This window comes from Platalea leucorodia, assembly GCF_965183815.1.
Source record: "Platalea leucorodia genome assembly, chromosome: 2".
NCBI classification, from domain to species: Eukaryota; Metazoa; Chordata; class Aves; order Pelecaniformes; family Threskiornithidae; genus Platalea; species Platalea leucorodia.
In genome coordinates this window covers 68,061,961-68,083,557 of record NC_138824.1, presented here as the reverse complement: position 1 = coordinate 68,083,557, position 21,597 = coordinate 68,061,961, and the positions used below count along the sequence as shown (strand labels likewise).

Genomic DNA, 21,597 nt, shown 5'->3' with positions numbered 1-21,597 from the left:
AAATAATTGTGGCTATTGCCTTCAGAAGAGGATTAATTTGTTTCCTTGATGTCAATAGCATGCATGTAAAAAATGTCATTCTAGGAACAAGTAAGTACATATAGATGATGAAATAAATTAGGAAGTCAGGAGTGCCTCTTCAGCATAAAGTGACATATGTAACGTCTGTTATTCTGGAATACAAGTAGATCGTGGAAGGGGATTAATCTTAAAGATCCAGAAAAATCTTAGACACCAATAGCTGAAGTGTTCCTAATCTCTAGCTTAATTTTTTCTTATAAACATAGTAGGGCAAAGTTTGCAAAGAGACCATTGTCTTCTATGCTGAATTCTGTATGCAGTTCCCCTGGTCATTCCCCTGGAGCATAGGGGTGCCCCACAGGTAGTCCGTCACCCTGGTATTCTGCTCCTGACAGTGACTATGGCAGATGCTGTCTAGGAAGTGTGTGCAAACCTGGCCCCTCTCTGCAGCCCATTCCCCTCCGGCTCCCCAATATCCACTAACATATTTATTTGGTCTAATACTTCTTCCATTTTACCGCAAATTGATCTAGGTCCTCTAACATATCTGCTACAAAGAATTCACAGGATCTTCCCAACATTTGCAGCAGTGAAGACTGATGCAAGCAATTCATGACACGTCTGCCCTAGAGCCTTCTCAGCCCTGAGTACATCCTTTATACCTTGATCATCACATGATCCCACCAGTTTTCTATCTGGCTTCCTGTTTTTCTCACACTCAAAGAACTTCTTAATGCTTAGGCTGTTCACATAATTTTTAAAAAGAGAGCTGGAGCTCATATCTGCTCATGACAAGAAAGAGCAATTTCACCAGTTATGAAAAAATAAGGATTTATAAGAGAAGACCAACTTCGCTATCCAGCAGTCTGAGCATTTACTACAGAAATGTCAGCCAAGGAGTTTTGTTTCCCAAAGATCTGTTACCTGGACATTTTCAACTACCTCCTTTCTGTAGATACCCCATTAAATTATGAGTGGGCCACACCAAACAGGAGGTAGAGGGTTTTTTTCCTTTTTTAAGTTTTTTCTTTCTCTCACTAGTCTAAAAAACACTTTGGTCCCTTTGCAGTTGAATGTTCTGGGTCAGAACTGCCGACATGGGTTGGTCAAAAGTTGGCCAAAATGAGCTGTATTCATTTTCATTTTGACAGGTAACCTGGTCTAGTGGATAGAAGGGAAACTGTAGTTGTGATATAACTCAAGTTCTTGACACATTACATGCTCTTAGCAACTAGGGAAATACTGTCTTAAAAGGAGTGCCTGTAAGGTGCTCATTTAATGGAGATCTGTCAAGTGCTTTCAGCATTTTCATTACCAATTTTGATGGTGCAGTAGGAATCTATGTCTAAAACTGTCAGTGAACATCAGGATTGGTCAAGGCAAGTGCAGAGTTTTGCTTAGATGGGAGAAATCATACAGGATGGATAAACACAGGCTGGGAATCAGTACAGTCTAAAGGATCTAATTTGAATAGCGAGTCACAATCAACATGGGGGGTTGGGAACACGATACCTTTGCAAACAGATCTTATGGTGGGACAGGTGAGCAGAGGTGCGGAACACCCAGCCTCAGGTGTGCTTTGTTCTGTGTGCTGGTTTTGTTAAACCAAGTTACATAAATATTGAGAACAGATGTGAACTGTTTTCAGATGTAAAAACACTGCTACTAAAGAAAAGCACTTGGGACTAATTGTGCTTACACACCCTTACACTAATGGAAAGACAAAAGGAAGCAATTTCTAGAAATGAAGGTTTATATCAGATGCTACTGAAAGGTTTGTAAGGATATAAATACTGAAATCGTGGAGCAGGTTGTTCAGGGATATGAAATATCTTTCTATTAGACAGTAACTCTTAGGCTGGTCGAGGAATACTTGTCCTGCATTTACTGCGTACTGGGGAAGTGGGAGTGATGGACACTGCCGAATCTCTTAAGAATCTTTCCAGCACTCTGGCTGTATGATTTTAAATGCATTAAAATTCATGGCATTCCCAACATTTATTTGCAAAGATTGTAAAACAAATTCATCAAGGTAACAGGAAATTTACAGTACTAGAGTAGTTTATGGCAATATGAAAATGAAATGGTAGAAAAGCAGAGAAATCCAATCCTTTGCCTCCACCAGCTGCTATTTATTTTAATGTGCATCTGACAAAGTAAAATAAACTTTCAGAATGCCAGATTTGTCGATATGTAACAACAGCTATAACCCAAAATTTTGCAGAAAGAGCTGACTGTCACATTTGGCATTTGTTTTCAGTTAGTTAAAGAATACTTTATGACATGTTTGTTATACTTTGTGATGCATATTTCAGTGTTTCTGTTGCATTAGAAAACATGTATTTCCTTTTCAAATATTATATCCAACTTTAGAAGATAGACAAACGACAAAATTTGGCTTAATCTGGAGTTGAAAAATCATGTCTGCTGGTAAAAATATAATTCAGAGAAATTTTACTAAAAAACCCATGCATACATATGTTTTGTCATACTCCTTTGCTCTGTTTTGTAATGATGTTTCTGACTCTGCAGGGAAGACATCTAGATGGCTCCACTTTAAGTCATGATTTTGTGTAAAACTGAAACAAAGCAAAAAATGGCATTTGTATCCTCCCTCACCCATTTGTATCTATAAGGTATAAGTTTTCATGCATCGTTGCTTCCACAGACTCCATCAGAGAGTATATGTGGGGTAGAAATTGAAAGTCTGTCAGCAAGCCCATCCTTTTAAGTCATAATTCTAACAAGGAATAGTATTTAAAATCCAGCTTCCCATCTTTTCTGTATTTTCTAGGAGCCGTAGTCTGTTTTTACCCATGTCGTACTGTATATCACAAGCTTATGTTAAGAACGTATAAATGCTGGATCTCATGTCTCCAAGTCAACTGGGCGTGGATAGACTCCGGTCACTGCTTTTAGATTTGGCACCCCAGGACTTGTTTTTCTGATCCCTTTCTTTCCATGTCATATTGCTGCCCTCCAGCTGCCTTACACTGTATCTGACACCTTCAAAATCCTTCCCATCATTTACACCTGTTTTTCTGGTGGCTTCTTGTCCCTTTTTGGGGGTAGCATGTCTTAAAAGTCCTGTAAAAGCTGTTGAAGTTTATAGATCTCTCCAAATAGTGAAGCTTGCCTTTCTGAAGTCATGATGATCATGAGTGTTGCGGGCTTGGACAAGTCACTCCCACCCACAATTTCCTACATCTTGTTCTCATGCGGAATGATGGCTGGCTGCCCACAGTGAACAGGATTCTCCCCTCTTAGAGAAAGTTTCTGGCAGTGTGTGTTTGTTCAGACTGAGAGGTTTAACAGGCCCCCTATCTTCCCTTTTTGGTGGGCCCTGATGCGAAGAGGAACACTGCTTCATGGAGGTGATCCTCAAAGTAGTGTTAGAGGGATAGTCAGAGTAGATGTTCCCAGACTGAAGCTGTGACTGTTCTCCTACAAGGGTGCAAATGCCATCAGGAAGGGCAGCATTACAAAGGCAGAGCTTGTAGCACCAGACTAGGAAAACCTCTATGGAAGAATCACGAGAAGAGGCCACATAATATGCAGTAGAGAATGGATGTTACTTCCTCCATGTCGAATCATGTATTTGTTCCTTACCTATTCCCTGATCTGTTCCTCTCAGTTTTTTTATGCTATCTTCCCCTTTTAGCATCAAATCTTTGGTCTAATATTATGAATATCCCAATTCCAGTATGAGTTTTTTATTTTGTGGGGACAGAAATTAAACTTTTAACTAGAAAAAGGAATTGTTTGTTGCTTTGTTTTGCTTTGTTGTTTTTTTTTTTAAATAACTGAATTTATTCTAGGTAGATCTAAAAATCAGCCAAAGCACCTCATACTCTGGTTATTTAGAATAGCCACGGAAGACAGAGCTTCTGAACTCACAAGGTGGAGCAATTAGTTTGTTGAACAGGGTTTTTCCATAGAGCAGATTTGTTTTACTTGTATAGGAGCTTCTTCATGAATAATAAATCAAGAACTGAAAACTACTTTTCCATATTTATTATACGTGTACCATCTTTATTAACAATAAACAGGTTTGGGGCCATCTCTATACATGCGATTCTACCATACCTATACATATATCCAATATAGCATCAGCTTGTGCAAACTGACGAGACGCAGAGAAATATTTTAATGTACTGCATAACCGTAACAACTCCCTTAAAAACTGAGTGCCTTCTCACCGTGCTGTCCGTGTGCTTGCATCTTAGGTATGCCTGGCAGGCGGTGGGACCGTTCTGTATTTGCATGTACACCGTGTTTTGGAGACGCTGCCCTACTCCCCCATATAATGGGTAGGGAGTTTGGGGGGAGGATTACAGAATATTTAGTATGGGTTTCAGTCTTGTTTAGTCCTGGATTATGTTGTGTTTAATCACAAGCACAAATTGCTGTGCAAAGACTGCCTTACAGGGTAATGTATTGAACTCATATAATTGTAACAGTTTGGTTCTGCTTACCTTGCCTAAAACAAATATGCAACTTTATGACAGTTTCCTAGCTGGAAGTCTTAAAATGATACATAATTTATAGAGGACTGTCTGTGATACACAAGCTACAGAGAAGGAATTTATCTTCATTTTCTGTGAGCTAAGATAAATGTTTATAAACACCCAGGCTGGTTACAACTCACTAAGCCAATTTCCCCTTGCTTACCCTCTCTGGCATATCAGAGTGAGGGCTAGAGAGACCTGACTTCTTCAGGTACAGCACAATCCTGGCTACACAATCTCCTGAGGAAAAAAAATGTGCACACCTGAGGTTCAGTCTTATTGCTTAAATTTAATTCATCTAACTTAGCCGTTTACATGCATTTCTCCCTCCTACTTGTCATTCTGTGTTGAAAAAAGGACGATGTGCTGTAGAGTGAGATTAAAATTCAAGAGGGTGTTGAGGCTCCCGCTGAGAGGAGAGGGATTGAAGACTTCCAGACTTTGCAGGGTTGGGTTTGTTTTGGTTTGATTTGCTTTTTACTGAATACACCTGTGCCATGATAAGTGTATAATAATTTGAGGGAAAGGGTCTGTCATGAGTATGGAAGAGAATGCTTTCAGGCCAGTTTCAGCATAATTGCTATATTTTTAAATATGCAAATGAGTTGAGAGCTTTGAAACCACCTTGGATTTATATTCTGTGTAGAGTCTGTAGAATTTGACAGGCAGATCCGAGCACATATATTAGGCTTATTTAAATATAAATAGCTACACGTCAAAGGCATAGCCACATGTCCTTAATGATGCCTTGCTTTATCTTATATGTCAGTAGAAATTTTCAAGGGGGTGGGAGGGCATCCTGCAGTAAAGTGTGGGAAAACTTGACCTCTTCCCAGGAAAAGGGGTAATTGTGGTTAGGTGCTGAAAGACTGCTGATGCCTGAGAGGTTTTAGCATCTAATTTCACTGCAAGGAGAGCAGCTACCAGTCCAAAGGAAGGCAAAGCTCAAGTTCTCACCCACATGTGCTAGCCTGGTGAAAAGTAGTGTTAAATGTGAGTGAGAGCTTTATACGTGCATGCAAAAATGGATCTAGGGGAATACCCAAACTCCATTTTTAGAGAAAACATTATCCTGGCACTTTTTTTTTTAAATTCACGCCCCAGATTCAGAAGAAGTATTGGTATTTAGTGTAGAAAAGGTTGTTGTTAATCTAAATCAAGAGATGAAGAAGGCAGTGAGTCATATTTGCATCATAGCTTTCTTCTCCAGCCTCAGATGACTCCTGTGTAAGACTTTTCACACACTTATGTATGCGTGTGTGTGTGTATTATATAATGTATAGTGTGTGTGTATATATCACACATAGTGTATATATACATATATATAGCATATACAGTATGTGGTGTGTATACATTTTTACATATATGCAAATATATATACACATTCATACATACACTGCCTTTTTCAGTGAGAAGGGAGAGGTCATAAACCAAACGGCAAACACACCTGAAGGGTGCGGAGAAGGTTTTAATGTCTTCTGATTCCAGCTGAATAAGTTTTCCGATCTCAGCTGACATTTACTCTGACTCTTATATTTATTGTCCTTGCCAATTACACTACACAGGCTGTTATCTCCTGCTTTAGCTATATCAGTGTTCCACTCTTTCAAAGCATTATTTTTTGTCACCTTTGATTGAAAACACTTTTCCTTTAGATGCGGGCCAATGTGTACTTTCCTATGTAGATGGTAGCATTTTATTCCTTAGCATCAAGTAGTAACTTTGAAACCTGGAAAGAAATTTTACACCTGTCAGTTCATCTCTTTTTGAAGAGTTCAACCATATTAGCAATTTTGCAGACATACATTCTGCATGGTGCTGTCTCTGGAAGAAAGTACACAGAAAACAAGAAGGAATTAATGTCTGATATTTTCCCCTTCTGCTCCAGAATCCTTCAATGCAAAATACACTGAAGTCAGCTTTAAAAAACAGAAATATGTTTTCATTTTTCCTTTCCCTTAACTTCAGCTGGGCTGCTAGGTCAGTCCAAGCCATAGGTCAGTCCAAGCCATTGCAGAAGTTATTAAACCAAAAAATCCAGAAGTTGGTTATTGGAAAAGTAAATCTGTTTAAGATAGAAATTGTTGGCAAGCTTTTCAAAAAGAGGACTCAAACTAAATTACTGGCTTGATTTTCTGAAAGTGATCTCAGCAGCTTCCGCCTTTACAATAGCAAGTTGTGTTGCTAAGCAGCAACACATGTAGTAATATTCTTACATGTTATCTTTACAAAACTATCTGCATTTTTATTCTATTATTTGAGAGTGTCCTTCAGACCTTCAGTTTTTCCCTCCCCAAGATGGAATTCCTCAGTTTTGCCGTCATAGATGAACCCAGTATTATGAGCCACGGGTATAGGGTCATTCTCAGTCCTGACTTGGTTCAGCAGCTATTGAATCTCCTTCAGGAGTCTGTGTTGTATTTGCTGACAAAACATCCCTTTTATCACCTAACTCTGTTTTAATTCAACCATGCAACAAAAGCTGCTGTTTTTTGAAATACCCGCTCCACGCCATTACAATAAAAGCAGCCTGCACTTGTGTTGATATGTTTTACCATGAAAGTCCTCTAACCATGGGATAGATAAACCTGGACACCAACAAACTTAGTTAGTTCCCCAGAGCCTGTCCAGTGTCAGTCTTTTGCCAAGTCTCTAATTCTCCTCGTGTCCCCCTGAAAAACACATAATTTTCTCTTTTTCAATACTTGTTTTGGCAATGTTATCGCTTTCTGGGCATATACTAGTGTAAAATCCCAGGTTTACATGGTACTATGCAATGGGAATAGGAATAGCTGCCTGTCTGTCCCCTTTCTGCTCTTTTCTGGGTGAGGTTCAGTTTGCATATCCTTAGCCACCAAAAGATTAGGCCAAATTAGTCTTCTAGGCTTCTGCAGTCAAAAGGAGGACAGTGGATCTGCTCAAGCCTTGTAGTTCTTGCTGCCAGGTGCCTGATGGTGGCAGTCTGGATGCTCAGCACCAGGTCAGAAAGGATTCTGGCTTTTGGCCATCAGAATATGTACCAAAACCTCCTTCTTCACTGAAAAAGGTGCAGATAGACCTACATCCAGGGAACTGCAACACTACCTATGGCCTGGGACTGACTTTCAGCTACTTTGAATGACAGGACCAGAAAAAACAACTGGTATTTGCTATCAGAGAGGGCCTGTCAACATTCAGTTCTTCCAGGGCTCTAAACTTTTAGTGCTAACCCCTATGTAGGGGCCACTGCACCTTTCACAACCCCCAGAACCAGAGCCAGCTTTGACTCAATGGTTTTTCAGGCCAAAATAGGTGTCTTCCTTGATCAAGGAGGACTTATCCCCTTCCATGCTGGAAGCAAAGTAGTGAATCCTGCCTTTAAAGCTTTGTAGTTTCTTTATCATCCATTGGATATAATCTGGTTTTAGGCTAATTTAGGCCAACATGGTCTTCCTAAGCCCATTGGTAGGGATGTCAGTTGGTGTGAGTCAATGCCAGTTATAACATGCTCACTAGAAATGGACTTAGACAAGCAATCAAATACAAGCAAGTAATACACTTTGTGATTGCTATCAGTTTGGGAAAATTAGACCTGATGGCTTCAAGGGAATGACTTACTATTTATTACAGTCTCTGAAACTATCTAGGGAATTTGTAAAATAGGATAAGTCATGTTAGACACATGAAACTCCATCAACCTTAATATTTTATAGCAGACAATTTCTTTTGATCATATTTTTGATAGAAAATTAGAGTTTAAATAACTTTGGACATAACATTTGATGCTTCTTTCATCCCCAAGTTTTTTCAACTAACTATATCTTCCAGATAGCAAGCACACTTCACTGCCCTTTCAGTTTCCATTTTCCACAGATCTTATTTTCTACACATCTTTGATTTGTTTCAGGCAGGTAAGTGCCATAGAAGTGTCACTGACAATATCAGAGAGAGCAGCTCTGTGCAGTTCCACAATTACTGAAGGACATACATACAAATAACATTTTTGAGAAGTGCGTATCATCATATACACTATATCTGCTTAAATGAGCTGCCAGGGCTGGTGGCTCTTCAGTGTTATGGTGATTCTATTTCAGCTCAGAAGGACTTTTTTTCTTTATTGGCCATAGGTTTTAACATTTTGGAATTGCTTTACTTGTTGCTGTCATACCTTTGGACCATTCAATGGGTCAGTCCCTTTCCATTTGGTGTGGGCTCCTTACAGTGTGCCAGAGGCAGACCACTTCTGGCCCTGCAGTTCCCATACAAGTAACAGCAGCCCCAGCTCCTGGGGGTGGCTGCTCAGGTCTGCCTGGCCTGGCTGCTGTAGGGGCAGGCACACTTTGCCTGTACTCCAGCTTGGTGGGATGCAAGGCAGCTCCAGACCTCACACGTCTGTGTTAGCCTGGTGCTGAGCCCAGGGCACAGGCTGACTCACAGGCAGGCTGAGCTTGTTACTCACGGCCAAGTGCAGTGCATGCTCATCTCTTGCACTGGAATTGACTAGTGTCCTGCTAACTCAGTGCATGGGAAGCCCACGCTCATGTTTTTGTAGCCATTGTCCTTTCTGGGTACGTCTGTAGCTATAGAGAGAAAGAAGATAGCCCCCACTTGGGGAAGGTGTGGGTATCTAATGTACTTCTTTTTCTAAAACCAAACTGTTAATGCAAACCAAATGATAGCTGTGCATAATACACTGTTAATTTTCTCATGCCCACTGATGCTAGAAAATCCACAGTGAGGAAAGAAGGTCAGGATAAAACATGAGTTGTATATGATGGAAGTGACACCATGAGCTGCTTGTTTAGTGCATGGGAATGTATTCACTGTGTAAGTCAAATTGCTGCTAAAAGCCCTTTAGCTAGTGCAGTGAAAAAATCCTGCAACTAAGAGGATTATAGTGTTCCTTAAGTCCACAATAGAACTTCACTGATATTAGAAGCAAGAACAGTTATGCTTCAAGGGCAGTGTACAAAGCCCTAAGTTTTGTATTTAAAGCATAGCTTCGTTTCACCTTGAGGCATTAAGACGACTATTTCAACAACAAAAATTCCCAATAAAGCCAGACTTCAGCTGATAAAATATCCTTCCTATGGACTTCAATTCCCAAACTTAATAATGACATTAAAATAATCAACTGTAAAGCCCCTTGTGTAATTTTATGGCTTCCACCTTCTGTATTTTTGCTGTTAATTGATTATGTGGCCCCAACTGAGCAAAATGCTCACGTGCATGCTTACATCTCAGTTCAGTCAGTAAACGTATAAGTGTAAACGCTTTGTAGAGTCAGGGGCCATTGGATTCTAAGATGACCCAAAGCAGATGTTTCTCTTTAGTCCCTGCTTCCACAGACACTGTACACCTCTTCAGTATTCACTCTTGTTTTGAACTTAGCCACCTAAATGCTGAAAAAGAAGGCATTTATTTTTAAGCGAGTAAGCCCTCTTTTCCCATGGTTGTCTATCTTAAACAACAAAGTATTTCATCTATCTTAGTGTTAATCCATAAAGTATCAGTTCTGGGGTAGCCCACGCTGAAAAGTAGATTACTTGGAGCTTCCGTTTCCTACAGCTTTTTAAAGCTTTTCATGCTTTAGGGGTTTTTTTTTGCTTTTTTCCTTGGTTTTGCTTGAGGATAGAATCCATAGAGATGGGAGAGGAGAAAGCTCATCATAACTCATATTTGAATCACTGCTTGGTTTGAGACACTCCTGGGTTTGGTAGAGGATTATTCATACCAATAAATGGAGAGCAGTTCTAATTTCCTTTTGTTAGAAACATAACAGAGAAGGCTGTCTTACTTGACTCGTTCATGAAGGAAGAAGAATGATCTTTTTCTAGCTTTTTCCTCTACCGCAGCTTTTACATTACAAAGCCTAGCTCCATTCTGTTAATTTCAAGAAATTGTAGTAGACTAAATGTTCAAAGATTGGCAGGCTTCCCTCAGATGATTATGAATATTTCATTTGTCTCTGGTTTTGGTAGTACTGTTGAATATTTAATCATGTCAAAACAAGCACTTACAACTGACACTTAAAGAGGCTGGCAACAAACACTGCTGCTCATAAATAGCCTTGTCTTTCCTGTGCAGTTCTGAAGTAGTGAAGAAAACATGGCTATTTGAGTGTAAAATATACAAAGACAGATCCAAGAATAATGCATCAGCTGTGATAAAAAAAGCACTTTGCACCCTGTTTCCATATTGCTTGTTTAGAGTGGGCTAGATAAAGGACGATTACGGCATCCACTATTTAGGTGCACAGAGTATAATAACTGCTATTATTTTCCATCTTAATAAATAGTTGGAGAAAGACACACTGACTTGAAGGACAAAACGCATAAACAGCCCCCCTGATTTTTAAGATGCTATGATGTACACGTCCCCAACTTGACGTGGCTCTGGATGCTGGATTCTTACTGTATCGTCTCTCCATCTAGTGGTTAGATGAGTGGGATGCCATATATTCTTCATAACCTTTCAAGATGTTCACAACTGAAAATGACTGGGAGCTGTTAAAATACAAAGGAAATGTTTTGTGAGAGAAAGCACATAACTACATTAGGTAAGGAGGAGAGACTAGGGTAAATGCGAAAAAGAAAACGCAGGGGAATTCATTAAAACAATCAGCTTAGATCTTCTCACTGAAGCCTTCTCTTCTTAATAGCTAATTTTAGCCCAACTCCCTTGCCTTATACATATATAAAAAAACCAGCTTCCCCATGAATGAAGGGAGTATGCACAGTTGTACATGTTAATGCCTTACAGGGGTGACCTGGATATGTGTCTCTGGCACTGTGGGCCTTGCAGCTGCCTGCAAGATGCAGAAACACCCCTCTGTATACAACCATCCCTCAGGTCTTTCCTGGTGCCTGTGCTGCCTTCTGAGCAGGTGAAGTGCCACCAGTACTCCCTTGCTCCCACAACTCATGGCCAGCTAAATCTAGAGGGAGCAGAGCAGGGGCTGCAGTAGGTCAAACTCTTGGCTCTGGGGCACAGGAGGGGGCAGGTTGTCCCCTTGGGCAGAGCACTGCCCAGGGCTCTTCTCCCATATGGAGCCACGTGGTGTCTAAGGAAAATATTAAAAGCAGTAAACCTCCTCCCCGGAGGCAGGGAGCTGCTGCCCTGTTTTGTCTGGGCTGGAAAGCTCCAGCGTTTAGCCTGAAAAAGCCCGTGGGCTCAGCTCTGGTTGCCACCTGGCTGCTCCCTCCAGCGACAGGCTGACTGGAGTGGTTGACTTGGCAGCAGTGAGGTGTGGACTGACCCCCTGTATGCCTATACCAGGTAACCAGAACCTGTTACTCTAAAATCATTTTATATGGCCCATAGCCATATTATTATTCTTTCCCATACCATTGTACAACAGTGTTCATGTGTTTGAAAGGTGCTCGTTAGCCATCTGCAAGGAAAAGGACAGACCCGTTCTCTTTTGAGGAAGCCAAGCTTCCTCTAGGTCATGACTTTTCCCCAGGTCCCTGTTGTGACATGCCCACACGTTTGCCTACACCCAGTTGGAGGCTGTTCCCTGAGGTTCCTGGCAAAATACCTGCCACGGCAGATATTTGGGGTCCTTTTCCTGAACCTCCAACCTAACAAGCTCCACAGTTACAGCAAAAGCTGTTTGCATCCCTTTTTACTAACCCCCTCCATTTCCTACTGTAAGCTCCCCTTTTCAGTGGTTTATGACCCCTCCAGACTTAGACCAGCGCTCTTGAAATTTTCCATGCTCTGCCCAGAGCTCCCCAGTTTCTTCTTTTCCGGTGCATGAAATAGCACTGCAGTCCATCACTTGGTGAGCGATGTATCTGCTACACCTTGTCAGCTGGGAGGGTATGCAGCTTTTGAGGCCAACCAAGCAAGGCGTCACTCGTGCCCCTTTTGAGGACATTTCTACCACTGCCATCCTCCTCACTGAATACCCCTGTGGCATCTCCCACGCTCTGTGGTCTGTCGCATCTACTGCATCTGCTCAGCACACTGCTGTAGTCATCTAACTAGTGGTGTCTAACTCGCGTGTCAGATTAAGTGGAGAAGGAGAGTGAAAGGGAGTATTGGGTATGTATGCGAGATGCAGCTTGGCTACAGGGCAAATCCAGGCGAGAGCTAATTGTGTCAGTCTTACTCTGCCTGAGATTAGACAAGCTTGCCTGTTGCTGCCTGCGGCTGAGTTCTGAAAAAACAAAACACTTTTGCTACTTCCCAGGATGAAAGTAGGGGAGACACACCATTTTCTCATTAAAAAACCTCAACAACCACCCCCTCCCAATGCTCTTATTTTCTTTAAATATAATGCTTTCCCTACATTAGAACAGGAGTCCCAAATCAGGCAGGAGATGGCCTTTGTCCCAGAGAAAACAGCTGAGTTTACAGCAAAGATGTGTTTTCCAGCCATCCTAAATAAACAGCTTTTGATCCCAATGAACAAGTATTTCTTGTGTCATTTTTAAGATGTGGTTTAGATCTTCTATGTATTTTAAATGTATATTATATATACCCTATATCTTCACATTTAGATTGGGCTTTACAAACTCAGCTGTTCTAGAACATTATTTGAATCTATTTTTTCTCATCACCATCCGATGCTCTTCTATCAGCTGGCTGTCCAGATGCTAGGCCTTTCTGGTAGGCACTTGCATTTGACTACTGAAAATACAGTGTAGCAATTGCGTTAAATTGTCCAGTAGTTTTAAAATAAGAAAGAGAATAATTTTAGTGTTAAATTGTCTACTGCTTTTTCACCTGCAAATCTGTAATTTTTCTGTAGGTTACATGAACTTGAGCTATATTTTGCTGGAGGCCTTGCAGCACCTATAAACAGAGAACTTTTAAAGATAACACCTTCTAAAGGTAGGCTGCGAAGCTGCAAAGACAATGAAACCAAGAGTGTGTACATAAATATAGTATATGGTTTCAAAAACAAAACCCTGGGGGCACTTCCTAGAGAGCAGTTTAACACTTCTCAAAATCCTCTGGCATTGCTTGCATCGTTAACATATCCCAGAATGTGTCAGGGTGATACGACAACCACCCTGAGACTCTGCTGCTTGCCTTCACCACTATCAGAGCAGCTGTGTTTGGGCTGAAGTGACTTGGAGAGATGGAAGGAGCATAGCAAACAAGATCATACAGTTCATATCTGTTTTCCAAGACGTGGCACAAGGCTAGGGGAAGGACAGTCACACAACAGCCTGGCAGCGTGCTCAGAGGCACCAAGCAATACGACTCTTCTCCCACCCCTTCAGTTGTGCAAGCACAACTCCAGCACCTCATGTGTCCTGTGCATCAAGCCAAGCAAACCATCGGCATGCCGTCTCCATCCTCGGGCATATCTAATTAAAACAGTACCTTTGGTGCTGCAATTTTCTGGCAGCCAGAACACCAAGGAAAAGTGAGATTACTGACACTGAGGAAGCAGATGAGTTACCTAAGCATAAAATACAGTTAACAGCTACAGCAGCTCTGGACATCAAACGAAAATCGAGAGAAGCATCAAGTACATGTGGGGTTCATTACAAGGGATGCCTAGAGGTCACTTGTCCTTTGGACTCATCATACCATCCTTGTTCTCTCTGGAAAGCTGGGACATCCAGGTCACCTGGGATTTAGAGCATTAAGGAAGGACATACTTTATGATCCTTCCCCACTTCTGGTCCATTGCTCACATTTCTTACTGCAATTCTGTACTTTTAATCTTTTCTCTGCAACAGTGAGAACAGAAATGTACTTTTGAAAAAAATAAAGTACTTTCACAAAAACCCTGAAGTTCTAATTTGCTCGTTCCCAGGATCTGGACTGTAAGTAAATCATATTATAGGATTATAATATGAGGCACGTAAAAATCAAAACAATTGCCTGCGTTGGTGTAAACATGGAAGTGAAAGACTCTATGAGCATGACAGCTAACTAAGTTTGCTTTCCAATAGGTTTGTCTCATGACAAATGAGTTTTTAAACTCAATTATAGAAGACTGCAGCGGAAGGTCACTCTTAATAGACACTGGGGACACATTATGAATGTCCTATTTCAGGAACAGCTGTGATCAGAGCTTTCTCCTTTTTAATTATCAGAAGAGCAAGATGAGAGGAAAAAATACAAAAAAAAATCAAAACAGAACTTAAACTAGAGTGGATTCTCTGTTGTCTAATTTGAGTTCTTTTCACGTTGCATTTTTCTTCTTGATGAGAACATTAATAAGGGGTCCTTCTGCTTTAGTGACATGTGAAGAACTCAGTGTCAAAGAAAGACCTCTGTCCACCTAATAAGTTTCAAAACCTCAATCAAATTTACAAGGAAGATATTGGGACCAACAGACAGACAGATTTATTAACATATTGATGCAGACACAGTGACAATGTAGGCTTCCCTTCCTAAGCAAACAAGCTAAAGATGTGAAAATAGAAGGCTACATACCGAAATCACAGCCATAGTCACTTCAGTTTCACACATCTTTCCTTCCCTTCTTTCTGATCTGTATTTTTTCTGTGCAGAGGGTAAACTCTTGCAAACTCTTCAGGACAGAGATATTATCTAAACACGGAGGGAAAATGTGCTGACTGGTGCCTCTGTCTTTATTGAAGATCTTTAGCTGTGGATGCGATGGCTAGCTTGGGGCTTTGCATTCCTCAGTTAATATTAAACTTGTAAAGTAGCTGCAGCTAACATGGGATCCTGGATTCTTCAGTCAGAGAAAATTCCCATTAGTCATGAAAAATGTAGTTCAAATAAGCAATACAGGATTGGACCATTATCTATTATTAATCCTTTTTCTCAAGCTAAAGTAATTATGAGATAAACAAGTTCTGTTCTTGCAAAAAAAAGAATAGTCCCCAGTGTTTTCAGAAAGGATGGAATTTTTTTGTAATTGCCTTTTTGCAGAAAATCATTGGAAGACTACACAGGAAAAATACTTGTTATTTTTTAGCAGACCAAGTTGATGTGTGTTTTATTTACTTTCAACAGGAACATTTCTACTGAAATTCCAAATAGAATCAACCACTCTAGAAGGCTAGAATCATAATTAACTGAAAACAAACATTGTCACCATATTATTTTGCTTTCCATATGTACTTACCCAGTTACTATATATGTTTTTAACTTGCAGTCTGATACATAAACACATATGTTATGCAAAAGCACCCACACTACAAAGAGGTAGGTAAAGCTCTGACTATTTCCACTGCATTAGCATGTGCAAGTTGTACACCAGGCAACAGGAGATGACATTTGACTCGGGTGATTAGTGGCTTCCACCTTTAACTGTGTTCTATTCATTTACAGAATTGTGCACATCAGTGTTCTCCTGCTCAGCTTAAACCCATTCGTTTCCAACTCTTTTTTGTGTGTTAGGTAAAGTTTGGATGCATTGCATTCCAGGGAGCTGGCTTTTTGCTTATTTATGTTTGTAGCTTTACAGGGGCTTAGTTCCTTTGGGTGCAGTTTACTCTCAAGTACCGCGTTCAGGAGGCAAAAAGATCTTAAAGTGGACATAAATTACATTTGGCTGAGTACAAGGCTCAATCAATATACTTTAAACATTTGAATACTTCCTGAAATCCTGCTGGCACATCTGGGTTTGCTAAACACACGCTGGGGGGAAGTTGAGGAATTAACCGTAACCTCAGGAGACCAGTGTGCTGAGGCTCCATCTAGAGTCAGTGGAGAGAGACTGGCTCCAAACCTAGCCTCCTTGCAGTTTGCTTTTCCCTGTTGGCTGCAAAGATGCTTAGGGAGACCAGCCTTGCTATTCTGGTGTTAATATTTTTGAATGTTTCCTAAGAAAAATAAAAATGGGCTGTTATTTTACCGTTTAACCTCCATCTTAGAGCTCTAGACTCCAAAAGGGCATGATGCTTCAGTCCAGAACAGATCAAAGAAGAGTACATTTTGAAGCACATATTATGCTTTAAATACTTCCACAACAGAGTTGGTTTTGCCCGCAGACTGTAACTGCTGCTAAGTTCATGATAGCAAGATGGGCTGTTGTACCATCACTTTGAAATGGATCATTTAAATCTGCATTTCCTGTTTACCCAGTTCTACACCATTTCCCCAAAAAACCCAATACAATAGCTGAACTATGTCAGTATTTGGCACGCTTTTTAAGAGCACAAAAAACCTGGTTTTGATTATTATCAGGAGTGAGGCCCTTTTATCAAAATGGTAAACTACCTGGAAGAAATAGTGTAGAAAGGATAACTCCTACTGCTTAAAACTTCATAAAATGTTGTTTGCAAGGCTTCTCTAGTTTCTGACTCCGAACGTCACCATTGCCAACACTACACCAGGCCAGCTGAGGCTCTGTCTAGCCAAGCCTTGAAAACATCCAAGGACAGAGGTACTAAGCACAGTCCTAGTGTTGCTCTGCTGTTTCCACACTCCGAACAGAAAATGCTTCTGCTGGTTCACTTGCGCTTCATAATGCTTCTCCATCTCAAGCAAGTCCTATGTACTGGAATAACTTGAGTGAAAACATTGTACAATTATACAAAATACGATACCTGAAAAGCAACTGGAGATGACCTACCAGCTAATAAGGACTAGATGCTAACTTCATCACCTTTCTGCTTTTGCTCCAGCCTCCACTGGGACTCTGGTTTATGCTTGCATGAAGCACGATGTCTGCAGGGCTTCCCCTGGTGGCTGGTGGAGACAACGAAAGTCTTCCCACTGCATTCGCTCACTTTTGGGTTTGTGTTTGTTTTGCTTTTGGAACTACATGTTGATTATCATTGCTGATCCAAGACGAATAGTCCCAGGCTGTTAAAGCAATCAGTCCAACAGCTCAGCTTCTTACATTCTATCTTTTTTTCACCTTCCTCTAGGTTGGAAAAATCCACAAGAACGCTGCCCGCAAAAGAGAATACCACGTACTGTTCATGGTGATCACTACAGTTATCTGTTATCTCGTGTGCTGGATTCCCTATGGAGTTATAGCATTACTTGCAACATTTGGTAAGCCAGGTGTGGTGACTCCAGTTGCAAGCATCATACCTTCCATCCTAGCAAAAAGCAGCACTGTTTGCAATCCCATTATCTACATACTTATGAATAAGCAGGTAAGACATATATTATTTTTAAATTGTATTTTCTCCAGGGTCTGTCAGGCATTCTTGACCACTGTGACTACCAGTCCTATAGATGTGTCTTTGGGAGAAGGCCATTCAAGGCTTGTCCAAACAATATCACTGGAGTCTTGGGGTGGAAGTGTTTGCAGTCAACATAATATATTGCTGGATAGGAAGAACAGATAAACGTTTGCTTATTGAAATTGCTTGTGTTCTTCTGAGGACACACTGGGCGTTAATTTATATGCTGCAGAGTTACCAAAGGTATCGGCTTTTATTTACAAGAAGAATACTCAAACATTTGGGAGTCATGGAGGGAGAGAAAAGAGGAACAAGAAGAGGAAGGGTTTTCATGACCTTGAAAACAGTATAAAGGAGGAGACCATTTGTAAATACCATTTTCATGACAAATCCCGTTGGAAAAAAATGGTCATTGCAATTACGGTTTTTGTGGACTTCTACATCCTTTGTGTTAAATTCCCAGCTCAGATACATGCCAAAATAGATAATGAATTTTGTCTCATAAGGACCAAGGCCAATTCTAACACTTCTAAAATGCCTAGATCCAGTTCAGGTCCCTCATTCCTGTAAATAGCATTTTCAGTACACAAAAGTGAACTTGCTAATATTTCTGTGTTGACAACTCTGATTCTAAAGTTTGATAATGGCAGATCTGGAAGTTTTAAGAGCGTTTTTCAAGTAAGAAATTTGGAAAACACATATAGTTTATGAAAGTGCCTTATCTTTTTGATTACATTACATGTTAGATGTTGTTCTCAATTTCCTTTCTTCATTATGTTCATTATAGTATTATAAAGCAAATAAACCCCCTTTATCCTTTCTTGCTTAGTGTATGCTGGAGCCTACCTTGTATTTATCAACAGCAGCATTGTATTTATTATGGAGCCTAGAAGAGGGAAAAGCTGAATATAACAACGAAAAATATTCCAATTTTTCCACAGCCTGAGATAATTCTTGGTCTGGTTCATCTAACGTAAAGTTCTTAAACAAGGAATGAGTCTACTCCTGGAGTTTGAGGGAAAGATCTCAGGCAAGCCATGAAACCTCATTGAAATCAGAAGGGAAAAGTACTAGTGCCTCCCCCAAGGCTAGGACTTCATTTCCAAAGTCTAGTTTGAGCTGATGTTGGAAAAGACACAGAACTCCATTTGAAAAGTGCTAATGCTGAAGCAAAAAAACAGTAACTTTTTCTCCCTCCCTTTACCTTTTACAATTCTTATGGAAACTTCTCAACAGCAGCATCTGTCTTGCTTCTTTATTCTCTGAGAACTTTGACTGAGGTCCTTGACTTCTATGAGATCATCTGACCATGCTGTGATTACTGGAGCAGCCTATAACAGAGATCTCAAATACATTTTGGCATTGTCTTTACACATGGAGCACATCCCAAATAGCAAGAGTATGGAAACCGGGGGAAAGATATGGGTCCTAAAACACATTAACGCAGTACAGAGCCTTGAGTGCCTCCATATTGTCTCGAGAACAGAATCACATGAACAATTACCTGTGTTGACAACCTGGCATCCACAGATATACACACAATTCAGGATGTTTTTATATTCTCCGAGTGCTCCAAGCAGTTATTGAGAACTGTGTATTCTGCAGCATCAAAGGCTTATGAGACAGTCACAGTGCTGTGGGTATGCTGAGGCAAAAAGCAAAGGCTCACTGTTGAGAAAAAGTTGATTAGCAAGAATAAAACCAGGGTGCTTGCACATCACACTTGCACAGCAGTAGCTGTCTCTTTCAGCTATAAAGGAAATACTTCTGAATGCTTAACTTGTTTCTCAATACGAGGTTTACCTTGGATCCAGTTTATCATCTCTTATAAGGAAAGATCAGTGTGGGATGATCTGTCTACAAGGGGAAGATTCTGCTAGGACAGTTTTGAGGCAAGGCAAGCAGTTTCTTAGCAGCAGGAACTGGAAAGGCTGTGCAACAATTCAGGAGCACCACAGCAGGGAACTGGAAACAGTTTCTTAAATGTCCTTCCTTCATCTCCAGTCCCATGTGAGACCAAGGTATTAGATTTGTCTCTTTGAACACTGAGAACATTTCATTTGTTTCCCACTGCCTACTGTTCCACAGCTGCCTCCATTGAACAAACAAATGCAAGGGGGCAAAGTCAAATCAGTCTCAGAGGGTGGATCATTAGTTGCCAGTTGGTAGTCGCTCTATGGGTTGGGTTTTTTTCATAGCTGGCTTCCTTATTGTTGCAGAAATCATGACAAAAATCACTCCTGAAAAGGAGCTCAGTCAGATTTGGGGTAAATACTTTTCACTGTCATAAAACCAAAGTAATAGGTAATGCCTAGCATTAACCTGCAGCTCTCATCTGCTGTACCACTGTGTATTAAGAGTAAAAAAAAAAAATTATCTGACACTGAGGAATGAGCTTCACTCAAAAAGGGTGAAACACATGCCTCCGTCTGTTCCCCTTCCTTTCAGAACAGGAACAATAGTAACACCCTCATCCGATGCATCACCAGCGTTCACAGCACCTCAGCTACTCTGTAGTTGTTCTCATTCTTTTTTGTAAATTTAACACCTCAGGAAAAGCTGTCTTCTTCCTGGCACTCAGCTTTTCTGGGCTTCATGCTTAGCTGAGAATTGTCACAGGAGGCTGGTGCCTCCCAACACAGAAATCAGCTGGCCTGCATTTTTCACGGTCCTCTCTTTACAGATTCAAGATGCCACAGTAGGCTATTTACTCCTGCGTCTTATAAATACACTGAGAACATATGGCTTAATTTTTAGTTCTCTGTGCATAAGCTAACCTTTTTGCTTTGGTACTTGTCCCAAAGATTGCAAAGCAGCATTGGCTGACTGCAGCTGTGGTGTTAGATTCCAGCTATCATAAATCAGTGTGGAATATCATGGAACCACCAGTCTCTGAGTCAGCCTTAAAACTCTTCCTGCAGAGCACACCTTTAAATTAACTCTCAAGCAGGCCCTGAGTCACTTTCATGGTCCAGGAACACCACAGAAAAAGTTTTGTCTTTGCCGTTGCCTTCTGCACTGACCTGAGGCGATAAAACGCTGGGAGAAACGGTGAATTTCTTTCCAGTCGCAGGGACTCCCTCAGGCAGGATGGCGTGGGGCATGCCGCTCTCCTTCCTCTGCTCTCCTCCAGGAGGAGAGAGATGCACCATTTAAGCTCGACTGTTGCTGGGCCGATATCATGCCAGGCAGACATTAAGCTTCGTTAACAAAGCTGTAAAGCAGTAAACTGCCTGAGACCAAGTGATGCTTGGGGGGAAGCTGGGAGAGACAGTAGAGAAGGAGGCTCCGCTTTCCCTGTTCTCTCACTATGGATAGCTCGTTTAGCCTTTGGCAACACAGCCCTGTGTGCCTGGGGTAGCCCTCCCCAAAGGACAGGCCCCCCAAAAATGCAGCACACAGCCAAGTACCATGCCAACTGGGCTGACACTGCTACCTCCAGTTGCTGGAGCAAGCTGGGCAGGGTCAGCATGCTTAGGCTTTCAGTGCATCAGTCCTTTATAGTTGTACAGTTAATGTAGTTGTGCAGATTTTCTGTTTCATCTTCTCTTACCTTTCTCAGTGTCTTTTACTCCCATCACAGCTCCCTGTCAAGTTCACATTGCCTCTCTTCAAACTTCCACCCATGCAGCCACCCCAAACAGATTTTTAATGACAGCTTCAACTACCTTCCTTTCACCATGGCGGTGCTGACAGAAACCTGCTCTTTCAGGAATTACATGCAAGCAGGTATTAAGCATTCACCTGAAAGATATGGAGCTTCCCTGTAGCTATGGGCTTGCTGTTGTGGAGACGATCACTTGGGGCATCTTGCTTTCATGTATTCCATAAAAAGGCACAGGGACCCTGACATGGAAGAGCTTTCTGGCTGGTGTAAATGTACGTGAGGACATACTGCACTGAGAGCCAGGGATCATTAGCTGGATAACAATGGTGTGGCAGCTTTTGAGGTTAACCTTATCTTATGTATCAGAAGTTCATTTTTTATTGATACAGAAGTCAAGATATGA

The 21,597-nt window shown here is 41.1% G+C and overlaps 1 protein-coding gene across 1 annotated transcript in view; it reads left to right on the top strand.

The window, feature by feature from the left end:
- The window catches only part of LOC309600996 (pinopsin-like), a gene marked incomplete at both ends in the record, with an annotated part of 86,016 nt that overhangs the window by 43,508 nt on the left and 20,911 nt on the right, over window positions 1-21,597 (top strand). Inside the window, one exon of the mRNA XM_082333737.1 lies at window positions 17,324-17,557. Within this exon, the coding sequence (XP_082189863.1) occupies window positions 17,324-17,557 (234 nt within the window). The remainder of the gene's footprint in view (window positions 1-17,323; window positions 17,558-21,597) is intronic.